Here is a 21,860-nt window from a genome sequence, read left to right on the forward strand (position 1 = left end):
GAAACAGACTAAAGGATCTTTTTAAACACTTAGGAAGCCTTTGCAGGTGTTTTTTGTTAATTATTTAAATTTTCTGAGATAATGACTTTTGTGTTTTCTTTGGTTGTAAGCCATAATCATCAACATTAACAGAAATAAACACTTGAAATAGACCACTCTCATGTCTCCTGCTGTCTACTTTACTTGACATTGCTTTCCCCCCTCAGTGGAGCAATCAGTAAGAGCTCTGCCAATGCAGATAGCAAAAGTTATGATGTGTTTGTCATCTGGTTTGATGCTTCCTGCGCAGGGAAGGGCAGAGATGACAAAGCTCATTACACTGATCGCTTTATCATCTCAGCTTCTGTCTATGCGGAGAGCAGCAATCAGATGACAAACTCATCACAACTGTTGCTCTCTGCACCGGCAGCAGCGACTGAGAAAACAGGGCACTTACTGACTGCTTCACTGATTCTGCTCCCAGCCTCTCCTGCCACAGCTCCTCAGCTTCTCAGCTCTCCATCCATGGCTCCCCCTCTCCTTCTATGTCCTTCCACTGCTCCCTAGCCTTGCCTTTTCTTTCACTTAAAATTCTGTGACACCAGACACAGACTTGCTGGGAGAGTTTTCCCAAGTTTAAAAAAGTGCCCACTATTTTTTATTTTTTTTAAAATCCCAACTAGTGATGAACGAGCGTGCTTGCCAATGCTCAATACTCCATCGAGCATCGGGGTGCTTGGGTACGTTCGTTATTCAATCAAGTATTGCATTTGCTCGAGCGTCATGTTTGAGTTTCCGCCCTGCATGTTTTGCAGCTGTTAGGGTACGTTTCCATGATTAATGTTTGTTCAGGCTTTCACGCAGCTGAATTTTCACATGATTCTCACAAATGAAAAAAAAAAATGACATGGGGTCCCTCCTATTCTTGATAACCAGTCAAGGTAAAGCAGACAGCAGGGGGTTTAGATTATCAGGCTGGGAAGGTTCACTGTTATTTTGCCCTCCCCTGCCTAAAAATACCAGCCCACAGCCACCCTAAAATTGTCGCATCACATGAGATGCCCCAATTCTAGCTCTTTGCCTGGCTCTTCCCGATTGCCCTGGTGTGGTGGCAATCGGGGTAATGGTAGTTGTTGTTGATGATAGTTGTGATTTATCAAAAATCACATCTGCCATCAAGCCCTGGAGTTAGTAATGGAGAGGCATCTATCAGACACACATTAATAACCCGGTAATAAAAAATAAAAAACACACAGAAAAAAAAAACACATTATATTTGAATAAGAACTCCCCCACACTAACCCTCGTTAACCAATTTATTGAAAAACAAAAATCCCATGCAAGTCTGCAGGAAGCCAACGAATTCGAAGTAGTCCAGAAAAAGAACCCGAAAGATATAAAAAGACAGAAATAAAAATAATAGACAGTCCCTCGTTCACCAATTTATTCCCAAAATGTTGCCACATAAGTCCGATGTAGTCCACGTTTCTCGAATTAGTCTCCGGCGTCTGTGGATAGTGGTAAAGTGACCGCTATTCACAGGTGCCGGGAGTCATGTCAATACTCCTAATCCTCGCTGGCTCCCGCCGCAGTCAGTGAGACCCGGAGGCTCTAATGGTCGTAGTCAGTACCCGGAGCCTGTGAGTAGCGATCACTTTACTATTCATAGACGCCGGAGACTGATTCAAGAAACGTGGACTATATAGGGCCTGCGTGGCAACATTTTGAGTAATAAATTGGTGAAAGAGGGACTGTCTATTGTTTTCATTTCTGTCTTTTTGTGTCTTTCAGGTTCCTTTTGTGGACTACTTCGGATTTGTGGGATTACTGCGGACCTACATGGGATTTTCTTTTCAATAAATTGGTGAACAGGGTATAGTGTGGGGGAGTATTTATTCAAATAAAGTGTTTATTTCTCTGTGTTTTTTTTCATTATCGAGTTACTATTGGGGGTGTCTGATAGACACCCCTCCATTACTAACCCCAGAATTTGATGGCAGATTTGATTTTGGACAAATCACAGCAGTCACAGGGTGTGGTGGATGCCTTTACATTTAAAAACTTATAAGGTAATGATCTAATAACACTTTTTTATGAGACCCAACATAGGTATGCCTACTATCTAGGCACGATTGGGAAACGTTTGTGTTACAACTCTCTATATCCCCACCAGTGGTATACCGTATTACTTAGCAGACCTCTCATTTAATTGTTATGGGGCGTAGTTGTATTAAGTACTGAGTAATGTGATTTTATTAATTAAATGTTTTTTATTTTTATATTTCACATCGGCCTACGTGTGTAGTGTTTTCTCTCTTGGTGCCTTTCTATGATATATACTTTATGGCCCTATTTATAGGATCCAATTATAGGTGTTTCTTTCTTTTGTTTCCAAATCACAGCTGTCATCAACCCCAACTACCATTACCCCAATTGCCACCGCACCAAGGTATCGGGAGCGCCAATTCTGGGGCGGCTGCAGGCTGGTAATTTTAGGCTGGACGGGACATAATAGTCATTGACATTCCAAGCCTGATAATATCAGCCCGCTGCTTTACCTTTGCTGGTTATCAAAAATATGGCTGACCCTATGTCATTTTTTTCAATTATCTATTAACCAGTGAAGTAAACAATACACGTAAGACACTAATTAGACATCTCACAGATATCTATCTAGCCATCTAAATATCTTTGCACATCTAACACCTAAACATCTGTCATTTCTATTCCGCATTCTATTCCGATGCGCGTCACACGGATATCACACTTTGTCATTCCGTGTGCATGTATGCAGGACGTAATGACGTCCGTCATGCCAGACAAAAACGGACATGTATACGTGTGGGTCGTGTGAACACACGGACATGTGCGTAGCCCCATAGATTATAAAGGGTGTGAATGTGTAGGTGTCTCCGGTACTAGTGAAAACTGTCATCACGCATCCTGGAAACACTGACATGTGAAGGAGGCCTAATGTGTATGGGGACTGAGAGCGCTGATTTTTCAGCAACCTTAAGAATTATTTCACCTGATGATAGATTTTACTTGATCGTTGGGTGATTGATGGCCTCTTTAAAAAAAAAGTTGATAATTGGGAAACAAGTGATCCTATCCAATCTCTCCTATTCACTACATGAAGATGACGCAAGTGAAGCAGAGAACACAGAAAAAAAAGTGTTTATTATTCAACTTAATCACTTTAAACATTTTTTTTGAACATTTATACCTGTTTAGAAACTTTTAACCGCAAAATGTGTGTCCTGGCACAACCCCTTTAAGTAAGTGACCAAGAGGGGCACAATTGCCTTCTACCCTCTTAGCTTCATGCCTCCCTCTATCCCAGAGAGAGTCCAGTATATTATTACAGCCCCCTATTATAATATAGGGGATTTGTGAGAAGTCGGTAATAATAGTGAGGATTTTATGTATGATTATCCTGGAATATGGTGGTGGTATGTAGATAGAGATTATTAATAGAGATTTAGTAATAACTTACAGAACAAACATGACCCTCTGGATCTATTACCACTGTAAGACGCTCACATTGTGCACTAGGGTGTACTAATATACTGACTCCCCGAGATTATGTAGAAGATATAAGTTTTTTCCAATATCCTATCAGCAGAGCATTTCCGTTTTACATAGCTAGTTAAGCGCATATTACAAGATTAATCGATAATAAAAAAACATACCCCCCAAAAAAAAGAGAAAGCCCCTCCCTGATAATGCCCCAACTGTAACAGACAGATATAAAACACCTTTCTCCGGGTGAGAGACTGGGCGAAGTATTTCCATAGCTGTTGCTTTTAAAGTAGAAAAAATGGCGGCTCAGTCACTGTTGAACGTATGGGAGAATCCCGCCTAGAACTTAAGTCTCCTTGGGGGATAATTTAACCCAAACTAGGCATAAAACCTGCGATATAATCATAATAGAAACCGAAGAAAAATACATTAGTAAAGAACTGTCCATCAAGCAGGGACACAATTCTTCCCATACACCCACGGATCACAGAGTTTTTCTAGAATTAGGGTTTGTACCACAGGATCTTCGAATTTGATCCTGGTGTATTTCCCTCTCATTCATATCCAGCCTGTGAAGGGCTTCTTTTGAATCTTGAATAAAGTGCACAGTACCTCCGGCTACCACCCTTAACTTGCCAGGGAATATCACTGAATATGGAACGTGCAGATCTCTCAGATGTTTTTTGTTATTATTATTATTATTTATTATTATTATAGCGCCATTTATTCCATGGCGCTTTACATGCGAAAAAGGGGTATAATACAAGAACGATTACAATAATCTTGAACACAATGTGACAGCGACTGGTACAGGAGGAGCGAGGTCCCTGCCCGCGAGGGCTCACAATCTACAAGGGATGGGTGAGGATACAGTAGGTTGAGGTAGAGCTGGTCATGCAGCGGTATGGTGGGGCGAGGACCCTGCCCGCGAGGGCTCACAATCTACGAGGGATGGGTGAGGATACAGTAGGTGAGGGTAGAGCTGGTCGTGCAGCGGTATGGTGGAGCGGTGGTTACTGCAGGTTATAGGCTTGTTGGAAGAGGTGGGTCTTCAGGTTCCTTTTGAAGGTTTCCACGGTAGGCGAGAGTCTGATACGTTGGGGTAGAGAGTTCCAGAGTAGGGCGGAAGCACGGGAGAAATCTTGTATACGGTTGTGGGAGGAGGAGATAAGAGGGGAGTAGAGCAGGAGATCTTGTGAGGATCGGAGGTTGCGTGCAGGTATGTACCGGGAGACTAGGTCGGAGATATATGGAGGAGACAGGTTGTGAATGGCTTTGTATGTCATGGTTAGGGTTTTGAACTGGAGTCTCTGAGCAATGGGGAGCCAGTGAAGAGATTGACAGAGAGGAGAGGCCGGGGAATAGCGGGGGGACAGGTTGATTAGTCGAGCAGCAGAGTTTAGGATAGATTGGAGGGGTGCGAGAGTGTTAAAGGGGAGGCCACAGAGCAGGAGGTTACAGTAGTCAAGGCGGGAGATGATGAGGGCGTGCACTAGTGTTTTTGCAGATTCATGGTTTAGGAATGTGCGGATCCGGGAGATATTTTTGAGTTGGAGTCGGCAGGAAGTGGAAAGGGCTTGGATATGTGGTTTGAAGGAGAGTTCCGAGTCCAGAGTTACCCCAAAGCAGCGAGCTTGAGGGACTGGGGAGAGTGGGCAGCCATTGACGTTGATAGATAGGTCAGTTGGGAGGGTTGAATGACATGGCGGAAAGATGATGAATTCTGTTTTGTCCATGTTAAGTTTTAGAAATCTGGCAGAGAAGAAGGATGAAATAGCAGACAGACATTGTGGGATTTTGGTTAATAAGGAGGTGATATCGGGTCCAGAGAGGTAGATCTGTGTGTCATCAGCATAGAGGTGATAATGAAAGCCATGAGACTCTATGAGCTGTCCCAGGCCTAAGGTGTAGATGGAGAAGAGCAGGGGGTCCTAGAACTGAACCTTGGGGGACACCGACAGATAGGGGGCGAGATGAGGAGGTGGTGTGTGAGTGGGAGACACTGAATGTCCGGTCTGTTAGGTATGAGGAGATCCAGGATAGGACCAAGTCTGTGATGCCGAGAGATGAGAGCGTCTGGAGTAAGAGGGAATGGTCCACTGTATCAAAGGCAGATGACAGGTCTAGGAGGAGGAGGACAGAGTAGTGTCGCTTAGATTTGGCGGTTAGTAGATCGTTGGTGACTTTAGTCAGTGCAGTTTCAGTAGAATGGTGTGATCGGAAACCTGATTGTAGGCGGTCAAAGAGGGAGCAGGAGGAGAGGTGGGAGGACAGCTCAGAATGGACGTGTTGTTCCAGTAGTTTTGAGGCATAGGGGAGAAGTGATATGGAGCGATCGCTAGACATGGGGGATGGGTCAAGGGAGAGCTTTTTGTTATAAAGGAATCTGTCTCTTTGTTTCTGCACTTCTATAGAGTAATCTGGAAAGATTGAGATTTTGGATCCATTAATCGTTAGATCTGGTTGATCCCTTGCCTGTCGCAGGATAATATCTCTGTCCCGGTAGTGTAAAATTTTAGCCAGCACAGGTCTTGGTGGAGGCCCTGGAGGCAGAGGTTGGGTTGGCACCCTATAAACTCGTTCTACAACCTATAGGAGGTTAAGGTTTTAGGCCTGATTTTTAATTTCAGCCAGTCTTCAAAGAATTCAGTAAGAGAGGAGCCTTCTATTTTTTCAGGCACACCAAGAAGTCGTATTTTATTGAGCCTTGACCTACTTTCAAGGTCATCTGTTTTCGCCAGCTGTGCTGATATTTGTTGTGCTGCACGCCTGCTCTCATTCCTTGTATCATCTAGCTGATCCACAATGGAGCTGACTCTGCCTTCCACTTCCCCTGCTCTGTTTTCTGCAGTTTGTGACGTATACCTGTTATCTCATCTTTAAGACCACCAAACTGTATATTCAAAGCAGATAGAGAGGATTTACAATGTACCACTGCCATGAAAACTTCTTTTAAAGTAGGTTCCTCAGGTACCTGTATGTTCCCTTGGTGCAGATTAGGCTGTAGGGCAGAGAATACTGTGCCACATGCAGTTTCGCTGACTTTTCACCCCTCCATTACTGAGGCTGCCTCTTCTATCTCCTCCTCACAAGACTCCACCGCTCCGAATCCTGTGCACAGCTGTGGGTTAGCTGTTATATGAAGGCCACCGTCACCTGCTGAGACCTGTGATTCTGTGTGGGAAAATCGCTCCAGCCTGGTCACCACTTCCTTCCTCCTAGTCTCCCTTGCTCAATCTGTCTCCAGTGTGACAACCATGGTATCTTCTTGAAGCTGAGAGCCTGCTTCTCCCACCGTCTTCTGGTGGCTTTCCCTGGTCATTTTCTTTCCCTGGAGCAAAGTACCTCCACACTCAGCAAGTTATTCGGTAGATGTATGGCAATTTTTAGGTTGATCTTCAGGTACTACATTGGATAAATAGCTAGATGCTCGGCAAGGGCTCCTTCATATTCCCCGGCCTATCTTCTCTGTAAAATCGGTATCTGGCTCCCCATTGCCTAGAGACTCCAGTTCAAAACCCTAACCATGGCATACAAAGTCATTGACAACCTGTCTCCTCCATACATCTGTGACCTAGTCTCCCAGTACTTACCTGCATGCAACCTCCACTCTTCTGAAGATCTCCTCCTCTACGCCCCTCTTTTTTCCACAATTGAATACAAGATTTCTCCAGTGCATCCCCCCTACTCTCGAACTCTCTACCCCAACAAATCAGACTCTCGCTTACCGTGGAAACCCTCAAAAGGAGCCTGAAGACTCACCTCTTATGACAAGTCTACAACCTGCAGTAACCTTGCTCCACCACTGCTACCATACCATACCGCTGCACGACCAGCTCTACCCTCACTTACTGTATGCTCATCGATCCTTTGTAGATTGTGAGCCCTCGCGGGCAGGGTCCTCTCTCCTCCTGTACCAGTTGCTGACTCGTTTTTGTTCAAGATTATTTTAATTGTTTTTGCTATGTATACCCCCTTTTTCATAGGTAAACCACCATAGAATAAATGGCGCTATAATAATAATAATCTGCTTGTTCTCACATGTCGTCAAGGTGGTTGCCCTCTTACTTGGTCTTCATTTGGATACACAAGTGCTGCTGCTTTCTGTGTGAGTGGGATAGTCATGCAAGAGAATATCACTATAGTAAGAGACCGGCCTGTCCGACATTCGCTTCAGCCAGGGATTAAAAATGTCCTGCATCCAGCACTTGTTGACCCACAAAAGATTGTTACCACCATTGCATGTAGGGTTAGACCTAATCAAGAACTTTGTAAAAGCAAAGGATAAAAATGTAAAAGCATTAACCCTGCTGTTCTGTTCGGTCAAAAATGACCGAATTTGAAATGTGATATTTTTAAAATATTCATTATGCGGTTCTGAAACTTGTGGTTAATTGACTTCTCCTCATTTGAGGGGTTCTTCCAAGGTATCCTCAGTAAGAGAGACGTTTATAGCTCTATGTTTTATTTTACTAAGGATACAACAGTAGTTTCTTACGTTCCAAAAAAACACAAATAGGTCATTCTGATGAGCACAATGCACCATGATAGTGCAATCAGTAATCGAGACAACAGAAAGCTGGACATGATTGTACATTACAATGCCACAAAAGGGGCAGTTGATACTCTAGATCAGGGTTCCCCAACTCCAGTCCTCAAGGCCCACCAACAGGTCATGTTTTCAGGATTTCCTTAGTATTGCACAGGTGATGTAACTATTGCCTGTGCAGGTGATGTAATTATCACCTGTGCAATACTAAGGAAATCCTGAAAACATGACCTGTTGGTGGGCCTTGAGGACTGGAGTTGGGGAACCCTGCTCTAGATCAACTCATAGGCACTTACACCTGTAAACGCAAAACAAATCGGTGGCTAATGGTTGTTTTTTACAACATTCTTGATCTGTCGGCATTCGTGTTATAGCGTGAAAAACACCCAAATTGGAATAAAAAACTATAAGAAGATATTTTTATAGAGGAGTTGGGAAAATCACTGGTTAGCCCATATATCGAAGAGAGAAAAGTAACAACCAGAGATGATGGAGCGGCAGCCATTGTGCACAGGATACAACAGCATGCTAAAGAAAGTGAACCAACGGCTTCCACCGGCACTGCTACGATACCCAAGGCCTCCACCAGCAATGCAACCAGCCTAAAACGGAAACGATGCGCCTTCTGTCCAACATCAAGTAATCACAAAACAAATGTGATATGTTGCAGTTGTGCAAAGTACTTATGCAAAAGACATGTAAAATTATACTTGTGACGAATGCAAACAGTAAATTTAGCACCGTGAACCTTATTTACCATTTTATATAGAAAAAACTGAACTTTATTTTTATTATTTTTTAAATATATTAACATATAGTTTGATGTTATTAGTTATAGTTTACAGTTATATAAAGAATATTTTTTTTATGTGCAAATGTGCAATATGCATGAATATTGCAATCAGGCCATGTAACATTTTTTGATACAAAAAAAAAAACAATTAAGTTTGATTTCATTTTTCATTTGTTTATGAACAACCATGTCCACATACAGTATAATAATGCAACAGGTATTCAAATAAAACACTTAAATTAGCTAAAAATCAAGACTTTAATAGGTCCCGTCAAAAATAACCGGAACATTATTAGTGTATAGTAGACCCGAACAGAACAGCAGAGTTAATATATCTCATTGATAAATTTCCAAAGTTAAGTGAAGCAAAGATAAAGGAAAGAGTATTGGACCTCAGATTTGTAAGCGTCTTCATGATAAGGAATTTCTCGGTTTGTTGCAGGGCAAGGAAAAGGCTGCATGGGTAGCATTTGCAATAGTAGTAACTAATTTTTTGGGAAACGCAAGAGCAGATAACTATTAAGAGTTGGTGGAAGATCTCCTCGAAACATACCGGATTTTTCAGACTATAAGACGCACCAGGCCATAAGACGCACCTAGGTTTTAGAGGAGGAAAATAGAAAAAAAAAATTAATCAAAAAATGTGGTTATGATGCCCTGTTAAGGGGGAGGGGGTCTGCTGTTGACACACACTGTTACAGGAGTAATGTCCCCCAATTCTGTATCTATATCTCCCATCCTGGTATATATGGCACCCTCCTCCCTGTTATACGTGGCCGCCATCCCCATCCTGGTATGCATGGCACCCCTCATTTCCATCCTGGTATGCATGGCACCCCTCATCCCTATCCTGGTATGCATGGTACCCCTCATCCCTATCCTGGTATGCATAGCACACTTCATCCTGGTATGAATCCCCCCCCCCATCCCCATCCTGGTATGTATGGCACCCTTCATCTCTCATTCTGGCATGTATAGCCCCCCCTCATCCCTCTTCCTGGTATGTATGGCACCCCTCATCCCCATCCTGGTATGTATGGCACCCTTCATCCCTCTTCCTGGTATGTATAGCACTCTGCACTCTTTGATCCCCCATCACGCTGCACACAAAAAAAATAAAAAAACAATCATACTCACCTCCTCTCTCCTCCAGAACTGCGTCCCGCTCTGCTGCTGACAGGGATCTCACTGTGTGAACGCGCATGGCATAACTGCCATGCACCCTCACACTATGAGATGCTGTGCCGGAATAGTCACTGCTCCCCACGCCGGGACTGTGTGCGTGGGGAGCAGTGACCACTCATTCTCCTTAATAGCGCGCACACTGTACCCGCAGCGCAGCTCCTGATGCTGCTCTGCTGTCTGTGTGCCCGCTATTAAAGACCATGAATATTCACTACAATCCACTCCCATCGTTGTAGTGAATATTTATGGTCTTTAATAGTGGGAACACAGAGCGGCATCAGGAGCCGCACTGTGGGTACAGTGTGCGTGCCATTAAGGTGAGAGAATGGTCACTGCTCCCCACGTCCATAGTTCCGGCGTGGGGGGCAGTGACTATTCCGGCACAGCATCTCTCAGTGTGAGGGCGCATGGCAGTGACGCCATGCGCGTCTCACACAGTGAGATCCCTGTCGGCAGCAGAGCGCGACGCAGTGCTGGAGGAGAGAGGAGGGGAGTATGATTGTTTATTTTTTTTGTGTGCAGCGTGACAGGGATGGGGGGGGGGGAAGCATACCAGGATGAGGGGTGCCAAACATACCAGGAAGAGGGACAAGGGGGGCCATACATACCAGGATGAGGGGTGAGGGGCGCCACACATACCAGGAAGAGGGATGAGGGGTGCCATACATACCAGGATGAGGGATGAAGGGTGCCATGCATACCAGGAGCAGAGTTGCAGGTACAGTGTGCGCGCTATTAAGGGAAATGAATATTCACTGCTTCCAACGCCCATGGGCATGAGAAGCAGTGAATATTCATTTTCTTTAGTAGCAGGCACAGTGTAGGCTACAGCAGGCGGCTGCTGCCACCTGTGCCTTGCTCTTCAGCCGCTGCCGCTCCCCCCGCAACCACAGTGTATATATAATCTATATCGGACTATAACACGCACCTCCCACTTTCCTCCAAAAGTTTGGAGGTAAAACAAAGTGCGTCTTATAGATCGAAAAATACGGTATATACAGATTATTGTTGGATAATTGTAAAAGAAGATCTGATGAAGGAGTACAAGTTTCCTTTAAATAAATAAAAGAAAATTAGCATAACAAAATATTTTGCATCTTTATATTTGCAAAAATAATAATGGTTCAAAGTACTGAAACTTTTATGTATTAATTATATGTAGCAGTAAAAGGAAAACTCTGAGATCATAGAGACAAGAGACAACTAAAAAAATGTCATTGTCAGATTTGAAATCATGAGGCCAAAATCATTCATGACCGGGCCATTCTCAGTTTTTGCTCCCCTTCTTCCCAGAGCCATAACTTTTTTTATTTTTTGGTCAATATGGCCATGTGAGGGATTATTTTTTGCAGGACAAGTTGTACTTTTGTACGACACCATTGGTTTTACCATATCGTGTACTGGAAAATAGGAAAAAAATAATTCCAAGTGCGGTGAAATTGCAAATAAAGTGCAATTCCACAGCTGTTTTTTGGGTGTTTTTTTTTTACCATGTTCACTAAATACTAAAACGGACCTGCCTTTATGATCCCCCAGGTCATTATGAGTTCATAGATACCAATCATGAATAGGTTATTGTTAAAAAAAAAAAAAAAAATGGCGCTATTATCCGAAAACCGCAGCGTCATTTTTTGGGATCTGGGGCCGGGTGAAGGCTTATTTTTTTGTGTGCCAAGCTGAGGTTTTTATTGATACCATTTTGGGGTAGGTACGATGTTTTGATCACCCGTTATTGCATTTTATTGCAATGTAGCGGCGACCAAAAAAAATGTAATTCTGGAGTTTTAATTTTTTTTTTTCGTTGCGCAGTTTACTGATCGGATTAATTTTTCGTATATTGATAGATTGGGTGATTCTGAAAGTGGCGATACCAATTATGTGTATGTGTGATTTTTTTAAATATTTTATTTTGAATGGGGCAAAATGGGGGCGATTTAAACGTTCATTTTTTTTATATTTTTAAAAACATTATTTTTTTACTTTTTGCAAGCTTCAATAGTCTTCATGGGAGACTAGAAGCTGCAATTGTCTCATTGCCTGTACTACACACAGGACATCATCAGATCGCCTGTATGTAGCAGAATTGCTCACTTGCTATGAGCACCGACCGCTGGGTGGCGCTCATAGCAATCTGGTAATGACAACTGCAGGGGTCTCCTGAAGACCTTGGGTTGTCATGCCAACCCATCGGCGACCCGTGATCATGTGACAGGGTCGCCGATGACCGGGGTTAGTGACGCGCTTCCGGTAAGCGCAAGTTAAATGCCGCTGTAAGAGATTGACAGCGGCATTTACCTAGTTAACAGCCGCGGGTGGATCGCGAAACCACCCGTGACTCTTAGGGGCACATGACAGCTGTACAAATCAGCTGTCATGTGCCCGTAAAGGTGCGGGCTAAGTGCCGGAGCGTGCACCAAAGGGAGGGACCCGACATGTGTCCGTAATAGTATGGCACATGTCGATAAAGGGTTAAGAAATGGCTCATTTCGTAACTGAACCTGACAACTTTTGAAAATATGTAAAACAGTGTTACATGATCTGAATGGTCCTTGAGCTAGTTGGGTGGAAGGTTATTAAGCTGCTCACTCAGGACGTGTAGCCTCTGTGCAGGTCCCGATTCCTTCCTCTTCTGCATCAATCAGTTAGATAAGTGTGGGGCTGGAGGAGAGTGCAGTTCTATCAGCGATCAAGATGGACAATGTCAGCGTCAGTCTCAGCGTTCTCCTATGTCACAGAAAGCTGCCTCCTCTAGTCTAAGACTGGACTCACTTATTAGTAAAAAAAATTCTTGCCAAAAGTGTCTTATAGTCCAAAAACTACAGTAAGTTCTAAAGTAATTTCACTTTCTCATTTAATTACACGACTGTATTATATGACTTTGTACAATTTTCAATAACATATATAGCTTCTCCCTGTCCGAGTTAATTTTGATGGTCAACAAATCAACAATACTATTTTCCAGTAATTCATTTTTCACATACTAGGTATGATAATAACTTCTCCCTGTGTGGGATTTTTGAGGTTTATAAGGGTTGTCCACTACCTGAACAACCCCTTCTCATTCCTCATGTTTGGTCGTATAAAAAATAAAAACACTTATACAACCCTCCCTTGTCGGCATCGTTCTGTGTCGGCAGTTGCGTTCCCGGGGCTCATGTGAGGTTATTATGTCATGTGCTCAAATCAGAGCTGGTGTCACTGTCCCGACCATCGGACAAATAGAACATCACGAGGAAGTCAGAGAGCAGAAGCAGTCCTGGGTTACGGTTGATGTTCAATACGTCCAAAGGCAGGGGACAGTGAAACCGGCGCTGTTTTGGCGCAGGGCTCGTGAGATATAACAACCTCACATGAATCCTGGGAAAGAAAATGCTGACACCGCTGGAATGGCGTTGGAATGGGAGCGAAGTGTGAGTGTTTATATTTTAACGACGCCTAAAAGGAGGAATGACAAGGGGTTGTCCTAGTAGTGGACAAACCCTTTAAAAAGACACAATATTCGGTTCAAACATTTCCAACATTCTGAAATGGAAAAGGTTTCTCCCCTGTGTGACTTCTGATGTTTATTAACCCCTTCACGACTGAGATTTTCAGCTTTTTGCATCTTCGTTTTTTGATCCCCTTTCTCCTAGAGTCATAAATTTTTATTTTTCCGTCAACATGGCCGTGTCAGAGCTTTTTTTCCAGGGACAAGTTGTACTTTTGAATAACACCATTGATTTTACCATATAGTGTACTGGAAAACGGGGAAAAAAATTCCAAGTGTGGTGACATTGCAAAAAAAGTGCAATGCCACAATTGTTTTCTGGGTTCTTTTTTTACCACGTTCACCAAATGCTAAAACTGACCTGCCATTATGATTCTACAGGTAATTAAGAGTTTGCAGATACCAAACATGAATAGGTTCTTTTTTATTAAATGGTGAAAACAAAATCCAAAGTTTGTAAAAATAAAATGGCTTCTGCCCTGCTATGTGTAGCAGAATTGATCATCTGCTATGAAAGCCGGCCACGCAGCAGATCGGCAATGACAACCACAGGGGTCTCCTGCAGACCCCAGATTGTCATGCCAACCCATCGGCACCCCGCGATCATGTGACAGGATCATGTGGGTTCAGTGCCGGAGCTCACATCAAGCAGGGGGAGGTGGCCTATAACATACCTGTACGTCATAGGTTGTGAAGGGGGTTAAAGGGAACCTGTCACCAGCAAAAACGCTATTTACCTGCAGATATGAGCTTAATCTGCAGGTTAATAGCATTATAAGCCTGCCCGGCGCCTGCGCGTAACCGAATGCTGCGGGAAGAAAATGAACTTTATTATCCCTGGCAACATTCAGTTTTAATCACAGGGGCGATGCCAGCGCTGGTTCAGTAACCTCTCTGGCGGCTGTAACCGCTGTGTCAGTCAGGGCTGGGGGTGTGGTTACAGCCGCCACTCTGTATTCTCATAGTGGTGACTGAACCGAGGTGGCACTTTTCTTTTTAAAGAAACCAAATGCTGCTGGGGAGAATAAAGTTAATTTTCTCCCCGCAACATTCGGCTACGTGCAGGCGCCAGGCAGGTTGGTAACGTTATTACCCTGCAGATTAAGCCCATATTTGCAGGTTAATAGTGCTTTTTGCTGGTGACAGGCAGGTTCCCTTTAAGAGTTGATTTCCAAGTAAAACATTTCCCACATTAAGAACATGAAATAGACTTCTCCACTGTGTGACTGCTCTGGTGACTAAGAAGAGATGATTTCTTCACAAAACATTTTCCACATTCTGAACAGGAAAAAGGCTTCTCCCCTGTGTGGGTTCTCTGATGGCTATTAAGATGCGATTTCCGTTTAAAACATTTCCCACATATTGAACATGAATAAGGCTTCTCCCCTGTGTGAGTTCTCTGGTGGCCATCAAGTGCCGCTTTCTGGCTAAAACATTTCCCACATTCTGAACATGAAAAAGGCTTCTCCCCTGTGTGGGTTCTTTGGTGTATAATAACATCTGATTTCCATTTAAAACATTTCCCACATTCTAAACATGAAAAAGGCTTTTCACTACTGTGGGTTCTCTGATGGCTATCAAGATACGCTTTTCGGTTAAAACATTTCCCACATTGTGAACATGAAAAAGGCTTCTTCCCTGTGTGCATGATTTGGTGCATAAAAAGACTACATTTATGTCTAAAACATTTCCCACATTCTGAACAGGAAAAAGGCTTCTCCCCAATGTGAGTGCTCTGGTGATTAAGAAGAGATGATTTCTTCACAAAACATTTCCCACAATCTGAACAGGAAAAAGGCTTTTCCCGCGTATGAGATTTCTGGTGACTAAGAAGAGATGATTTCCTCATAAAACATTTCCCACAATCTGAACAGGAAAATGGCTTCTCCCCTGTGTGAGTTCTCTGATGGGTAACCAGAGTTGATTTAGCTATAAAACATTTCCCACATTCTGAACATGGAAATGGCTTCTCCCCTGTGTGGGTTCTCTGGTGTGTAACAACGTCTGATTTCTGGTAAAAACACTTCCCACACTCTAAACATGAAAAAGGCTTCACCCCTGTGTGAGTTCTCTGATGTGTAACGAGATTTGATTTCTTTGTAAAACATTTCCCACATTCTGAACATGGAAATGGCTCCTCCCCTGTGTGAGTTCTCTGGTGACTAAGAAGAGATGATTTCTTCTCAAAACATTTCCCACATTCTGAACAGGAAAAAGGCTTCTCCCCTGTGTGAGTTCTCTGGTGACCAAGAAGAGATGATTTCTTCACAAAACATTTCCCACATTCTGAACAGGAAAAAGGCTTCTCCCCTGTGTGAGTTCTCTGATGTCTAACAAGAGTTGATTTAGCTATAAAACATTTCCCACATTCTGAACATGAATAAGGCTTCTCCCCTGTGTGGATTCTATGGTGTGTAACAACATCTGATTTCTGGTTAAAACATTTCCCACATTCTGAACATGAATAAGGTTTCTCCCCTGTGTGAGTTCTCTGATGTGTAACAAGATTTGATTTATCTGTAAACCATTTCCCACATTCTGAGCATGGAAATGGCTTCTCCCTTGTGTGAGTTCTCTGGTGTCGAACAAGTTTAGATTTCTGGTTAAAACATTTCCCACACTTGGAACAAGAAAATCTATTCTCTAGTGTGTGAATGTTTTGATGTTTAAGAAAAGACTTTTGGAGAGGAAAACTATTTCCATATTCTGAATGTGAAAATGGCTTCTTTGCTTTAGGAGCAATTTGTTTTTTAATGCTTATTTTGTGACTCTGATTTTCCTTAGTAGTCAGCAATGAATCAGAAGACAGGACCTGTTTCATAGGATCAGATGACAGATCTTTGCTGTGAAGGGATGATGGTATATCTGGAGTAATAGCATTCACATCAATTGTATCCTGTGGGATCTCAAGATCATCTGATTTGAAAAATGAAGATGTCAGCTGTCCCTCTGATCTCCAGGTACAGTCACCTGCCAAGAAAAAAATAAGTTATTATTTTTGAATAAAATATCCTTGAATTTTACATTTTTGAACATTTCTACTTAAACTGTTGGTAAAAATGGCAAGTTATGTAAAATAAATTGTATTATTCACCAAGACAATGACAGTTCACAGTCTAATAGAAAACCTCATAGGATGAACCAGTGGATCATAGTGTTCAACTGTTTGCTCATTTCTGCCTCCCAAATGTGGAATAAAAAGCCACCAAACAATGTTATGCAGCCAAAAATAATACCAATAAAAACTTCTACTCATCTCACAAAAAACAAGTCCCCACACAGATCCCTCATCTGTCAGTGGAAAAACAGAGGTTTCCACATTATTAGTGGCTCAAAGGCTTTTGAAAAGTAACATGGCTTCCATAAACCAATCCAGCAATATCCACTCTCCCAAAGTCAAATCTCCCCCTCGTTCTGAGCCTTGCAGTGTGACCAAACCACATTTATCATCCATGTATTTGGCATTACTATAGTGAGAAGAACCCACTTAATTTACGCTGTGTGTCTCCTGGAGCACAATCTGGGCACTATGTGTAGGGGAATAAAATCACATATTCGCAATTTTCACTCTCTAACATCCACTGCGTGCTAATTTCTGGAAAGTGTCTGTGGAGTCAAAATAGTCACTACTCCTATAGATTATTTCACTGAGGGCTATAATTTCAAAAATGGAGTCACTTCATGGGGATTTCTAATGTTCTGGTTTTCTGTCATTTTGTCATATTAGGGTTTCTGCAAATGGTGTGTCCCATCTCCTCTGGGATTTTCTCCTACGACGTCTGCTTCTGTCACCAGGAGCCGCCTTTTTCATTCTGCGGGAGGAGCTGGTGATGGAGATGTCGGAACCAGAAGCTCTGGGCGGCACAGGCCCTGTCCAGCCACTATGATTAGGGTGCTTGGGACCTGTAGTACCATCCAGTCTGGCAGTATGGGTGTGTGCTATCAAGCTGAAGTAATCAGCTTCCTACTTCAGCCAATTGGAAAGCTCCGCACCCTACTAAAGCTGGAAGCATATTGCCGGAAGCTGCCAGATACAGCCTTGTTCTCCTCTGGTTCAGTCCTCTGTACTCAGCTCCCGGATTGTGTATTTGTTTCCTGATGTGGCCTCGGCCCATTTACTGACTATTAGTGATGAGCGAGCATGCTTGTCAATACTCGTTACTCACCCCAGCATCAGAGTGCTCGAAATACTCGGTACTCAAGTATTTTTTTTTTACATTTTCGGGCGCGAGATCGAGTCCTGGCCCCACGTTTGGAGCTTTTTAGTCAGCCAATTAACATGCGGGGATTGCCTGCCAGTCACTGTAATGCCGTAGCCATGTTGGGAAGGCAGAGTGACTCACCGGCGCCTGCGCACAAGTTCCATGCTGCACAACACTACACTGACAGGAGGGAGAAGAGCGCCGTCCGTACAGAGGAAACCGCGCAGGCTTGGGATCCGGCCAGGAACTGCACATCACAGGGTCCTGTGACGTGCAGGGAAGGTTGGGTAAGTATGGAAATAGGGTTAGTAGGCGGGCTTTTCTTGGCGTCCGGAAGACGCGAAGTTTAGCTTTTTTTTATTAAATTATTTCTGCTATTACACAGCGATCAGACCGCTAATATGGCCATACAGGCAAGTATAGATTCACATTTCTATCACCTGTATGCTCATATTAGCGGTCTGAAAAGTCCCAGGGGGTGACAGATTCCCTTTAAGTTCGACACGAATGCGGCACATCCGGATTCGTGATCGGAAAGGCGAGCAAAATGTGTTGAATTTGGGAAAATTGGTAACGTTCGGCGAATTTCCATGGTTACGTGATTGCGGGGGGGCAACTACTGCGTTTTTTACAGTTTTGCTAGCATAGCGCTTGTGTATGATGAGCGGGGAGAAGTGGCAGATGAGTGGGGGGGCTGGTGATAGCTCAGAACAGGTCAGATCAGCAGCGCACTGTTTTTTATTTCTTCCTGTAAGCGGCAACTTTAAGTCAGGAAAGCGCGTCTAGCCAATCAGAGCGCAGGAAGCACCCAGACACAAGGGCTTCTGCAATTGGCTGCTGAAAGCACATGTCCTCCCTTTCTAAAAAGTGGCCATATTCCCTCAGCGCCATTTTATGCATGTCACTGAAGGAGATAGACGCTGCCGAGTGTGCTCTGTCCTGTGTAATGAGAGATATTAGCTAGATAGATGGGCGCTTCTGTGGAAGTCAGACTGTGTAGCTAAGTACTGTGCTGTGCACCTGTTCACTCGCCCTTGCAGCACTTTTTTTTTCTTGTGCAATTACTGAGATTCTGACAGAAAGAGCAGGGCCTATGGCATAGGACAGTGTTGTGCACCGGTTGTACTGTCTGTGCTCCATGCAGACCTTCAATCTATTTTTGCACTTGCTAATGTGATAAAGTAAGCAAGCCCTTGTAGGCCACTTTTTTGTTTTTGTAGGGTTGAAATTCAGCTATCTGCAGAGCTTGTCAGTGCAGAGCTTCTGAGTGCAGAGCACAAAAAACTTTTTTTTTTTTTTTCATTTGCTAATATGATAGCGCAAGCTGTGTTAGCCCAGAATGTCATTTTTTTGGTGGATGAACTTCAGCTTTAAGCACAGTAAAACAAATATCTTTTTTCTGTTGCTAGCCACAGACCACCAAAGATTTTTGTGTGTGGCAAACATAACACAGTCTGCTAAAAGCCACCTACTATCTTAGTGGTGGAGAACCTCAGCTGTTTTCAAAGTAAAAAAATAGTTTTTGTCTTGCTAGGCAGAGTCCACAAACCATTTTTTTCTGTAGCAAACGTCATACACTCTGCTACACGTCAACTACTACGTTAGTGGCGGTGAACTTCAGATGTTTTCAGAGTAAAAAAAAAAAAAATTTCTGTAGCTAGACAGACTCCGCCATTTAGTGGCGGTGAAATTCAGGTCTATACAGAACTTGCGCAGGGTCAAAAAAAATAATTTTTTGCTATTGCTAACATTATACAGCAGCCTAGATTTGATTTTGAAACAGTTTGGAGAACATCTCCTATGTTATACAGGCCTCATCCACAGTAAAAAAAATACTTTGTTCGGTTAGTAAAGGTATACAGCAAGCCATATCTTACCTTGTCATTTAGTGCCGCTGAAATTCAGGTGTGTGCAGCGCTGTTGCAGAGGAAAAAATCTAAATTTTGTTTTGCTAATAGCGTGCTCCTACACCACTATCTGAGCAACATGAGTGGGGAAAAAGAGAGGTCGTGGTGGGAGGGGGAATAGGCTTGGTGTTCAAGGTATACGTGTGGTAGGTGGTAATGTTAATGAAAGCACTAGTGAACCAACACCATCATGTCCTATCCAAAGACAACTTCTGTTCCTGGACGGGCTACTCCACTCCCTTTCTTTGGCAGCCACACAGCGATACGCCTTGTTGATAAGGGCCAGAAAAAGCAGGTGCTCCAGTGGATGGCAAGCGCTGCTTCAAGTGGCCTCCACTTCAACATCACACACAGTACAGTCCACAGAGGTGGCACCCCAATTACCCTTACTTGCCCCTGTTTCACAACTGTCCAAGCGCCCAACTGACTGTAGTGAACCACACATGGGCGAGTCTGTAGAACTGTTCACCCATTCTATACCACGGGCATCAGAACTGTACTCCAAACATTCACAGAGTCAAGAAGAGGAGGAAAGCATCTGCACTGATGCCCAACATTTTTTTTTACCTTGGATTCGGGGCAGGACGGAGTAGGATCGGAGCAGGTTCCTGACACTCTTCACCAGACGTTAGCAACCGGGGAGGGAGGTGAACTTAATGAGACTCAGATATTTGAGGCTCATGCGGACTGTACTGTGCTGTCAGGGCAACAAGAGGAGAAGCGTGAGGAACGGGATAAAATATTGGATGATGACGAGGTTGAAGATCCTACTTGGTGTGAACCCAGAATCACACAGCCGAGTAGCTCATCTGAGGAGGTGGAGGAGGAAGACGAGGAGGTGACCTTCCACCCTACGGCGCAGACACAGAGTGATGCAAGCACGAGGAGCACTGCATCCTTAGCCACAACTGTGGCTGTGGCCAGCAGCGGTCGTGGGTCTGCTGCTCGCAGGAGTGGCAAGGGTTGCCTAGCCTGGGCCTTTTTTGAGACCGCAAAGGATGAGCCAACTCACGTTATCTGCACACTTTGCAAGAAAAAACTCAGTAGAGGGAAAAAGTGCAATAATTTGACTACTACATGCATGAACCTTCACATGCGCACACAACATGCATTAGGCTGAGAATCTCACTGCGCTAAAATGCAGACCAGCGGACCTCAACAACCATCAGGTGCCCCATCAACCGCATCTGCTGCTTCTTCCTTCTCCTCTGTTACCGTGCCAAGTATTGGCACGCAGGTTTCCCACCGCAAAACTTCTGGTTCTCTACCCGCTCCAGTAAGGCTGAGTGAAAGCCCATCAGCTGTAATAGAAGTGGACATGCCTGCTGTATTTGTTTCACCAAGCACACCACATGTTTCTCAATCCACCGTAACATCTGCCCCTGCACCTCACTCACGGTCCAGCTGTTTGTCAGTTTCACCGTACTCTGCCCTCTCTCAACACTGCAGCCAGCCCTCGGTCCCGCATTTGTGGTCACGTAAAAGATTGTTTCCTCCCACACATGACAAAGCTAAGAGGTGGAAATCCACCATCTCCAAATCTGTTGGCCACGGAAATGGTGGTCTCAGGCCCTAATTTTTTGAACTGTGAACACTCCTGTATGGCTGCTTTTTTACTGAGGAGGTAACTAGAGACCCTTCAGGAAACCCCCACAAACAAAGGGAGAACATACAAACTACTTACAGATGTTCTCCTCTATCATCATAAAGGAGTTAGCTCGTTGTCTAGGAGACCGACCACTGCTGCTGTCTACCTTCTGAACATTGTGTTGAAGCTTGCAAGGTGTCACGGGTTTACCGTGAAAGAGAGGAGCCAGAAGACTGCGGCGTCTGATTCCTCCCACTCCTGCAGTCATTAAAAAGAAGACTTTCGTCTTCATATTAATCGGTGGAGGGGTTAATCTGCTCAGTTGTGAGCTCCTGGAAGCTTAACTTGATTTAGGCTCTTGACAGATTTGTCCCGTGCATCTCCCCTACTGTGATAACTCTGTACCCCAACACATCAGACTGTCGCTTTAAAACGATGCTGAATACCCACTTCTTGTGACAAGCGTACAATCTGCGGTAAGCTTCGCTCTAGCATACCTCTGCACGACTAGTTGTACCTTAACCTACTGTATCCTCACCCATCCCTTGTAGATTGTTTGCGCGCCCTCGCGGGCAGGGTCCTCTCTCCTCTTGTACCAGTCGATGAGTCACCGACGGTGACTCCTTTTGACATGTAAAGCTCCACGGA

The 21,860-nt window shown here is 43.9% G+C and overlaps 1 protein-coding gene across 1 annotated transcript in view; it reads right to left on the bottom strand.

The window, feature by feature from the left end:
• Positions 1–21,860, bottom strand: part of LOC141197711 (uncharacterized) — a 115,231-nt gene that overhangs the window by 64,495 nt on the left and 28,876 nt on the right. The window contains exon 8 of the mRNA XM_073662797.1: positions 14,711–16,485. Coding sequence (XP_073518898.1) covers positions 14,711–16,485 — 1,775 coding nt within the window. The remainder of the gene's footprint in view (positions 1–14,710; positions 16,486–21,860) is intronic.

The sequence above is a fragment of the Phyllobates terribilis genome, unplaced genomic scaffold, assembly GCF_046119375.1.
Source record: "Phyllobates terribilis strain yellow unplaced genomic scaffold, ASM4611937v1 Scaffold_86__1_contigs__length_6382490, whole genome shotgun sequence".
Classification (NCBI taxonomy): Eukaryota; Metazoa; Chordata; class Amphibia; order Anura; family Dendrobatidae; genus Phyllobates; species Phyllobates terribilis.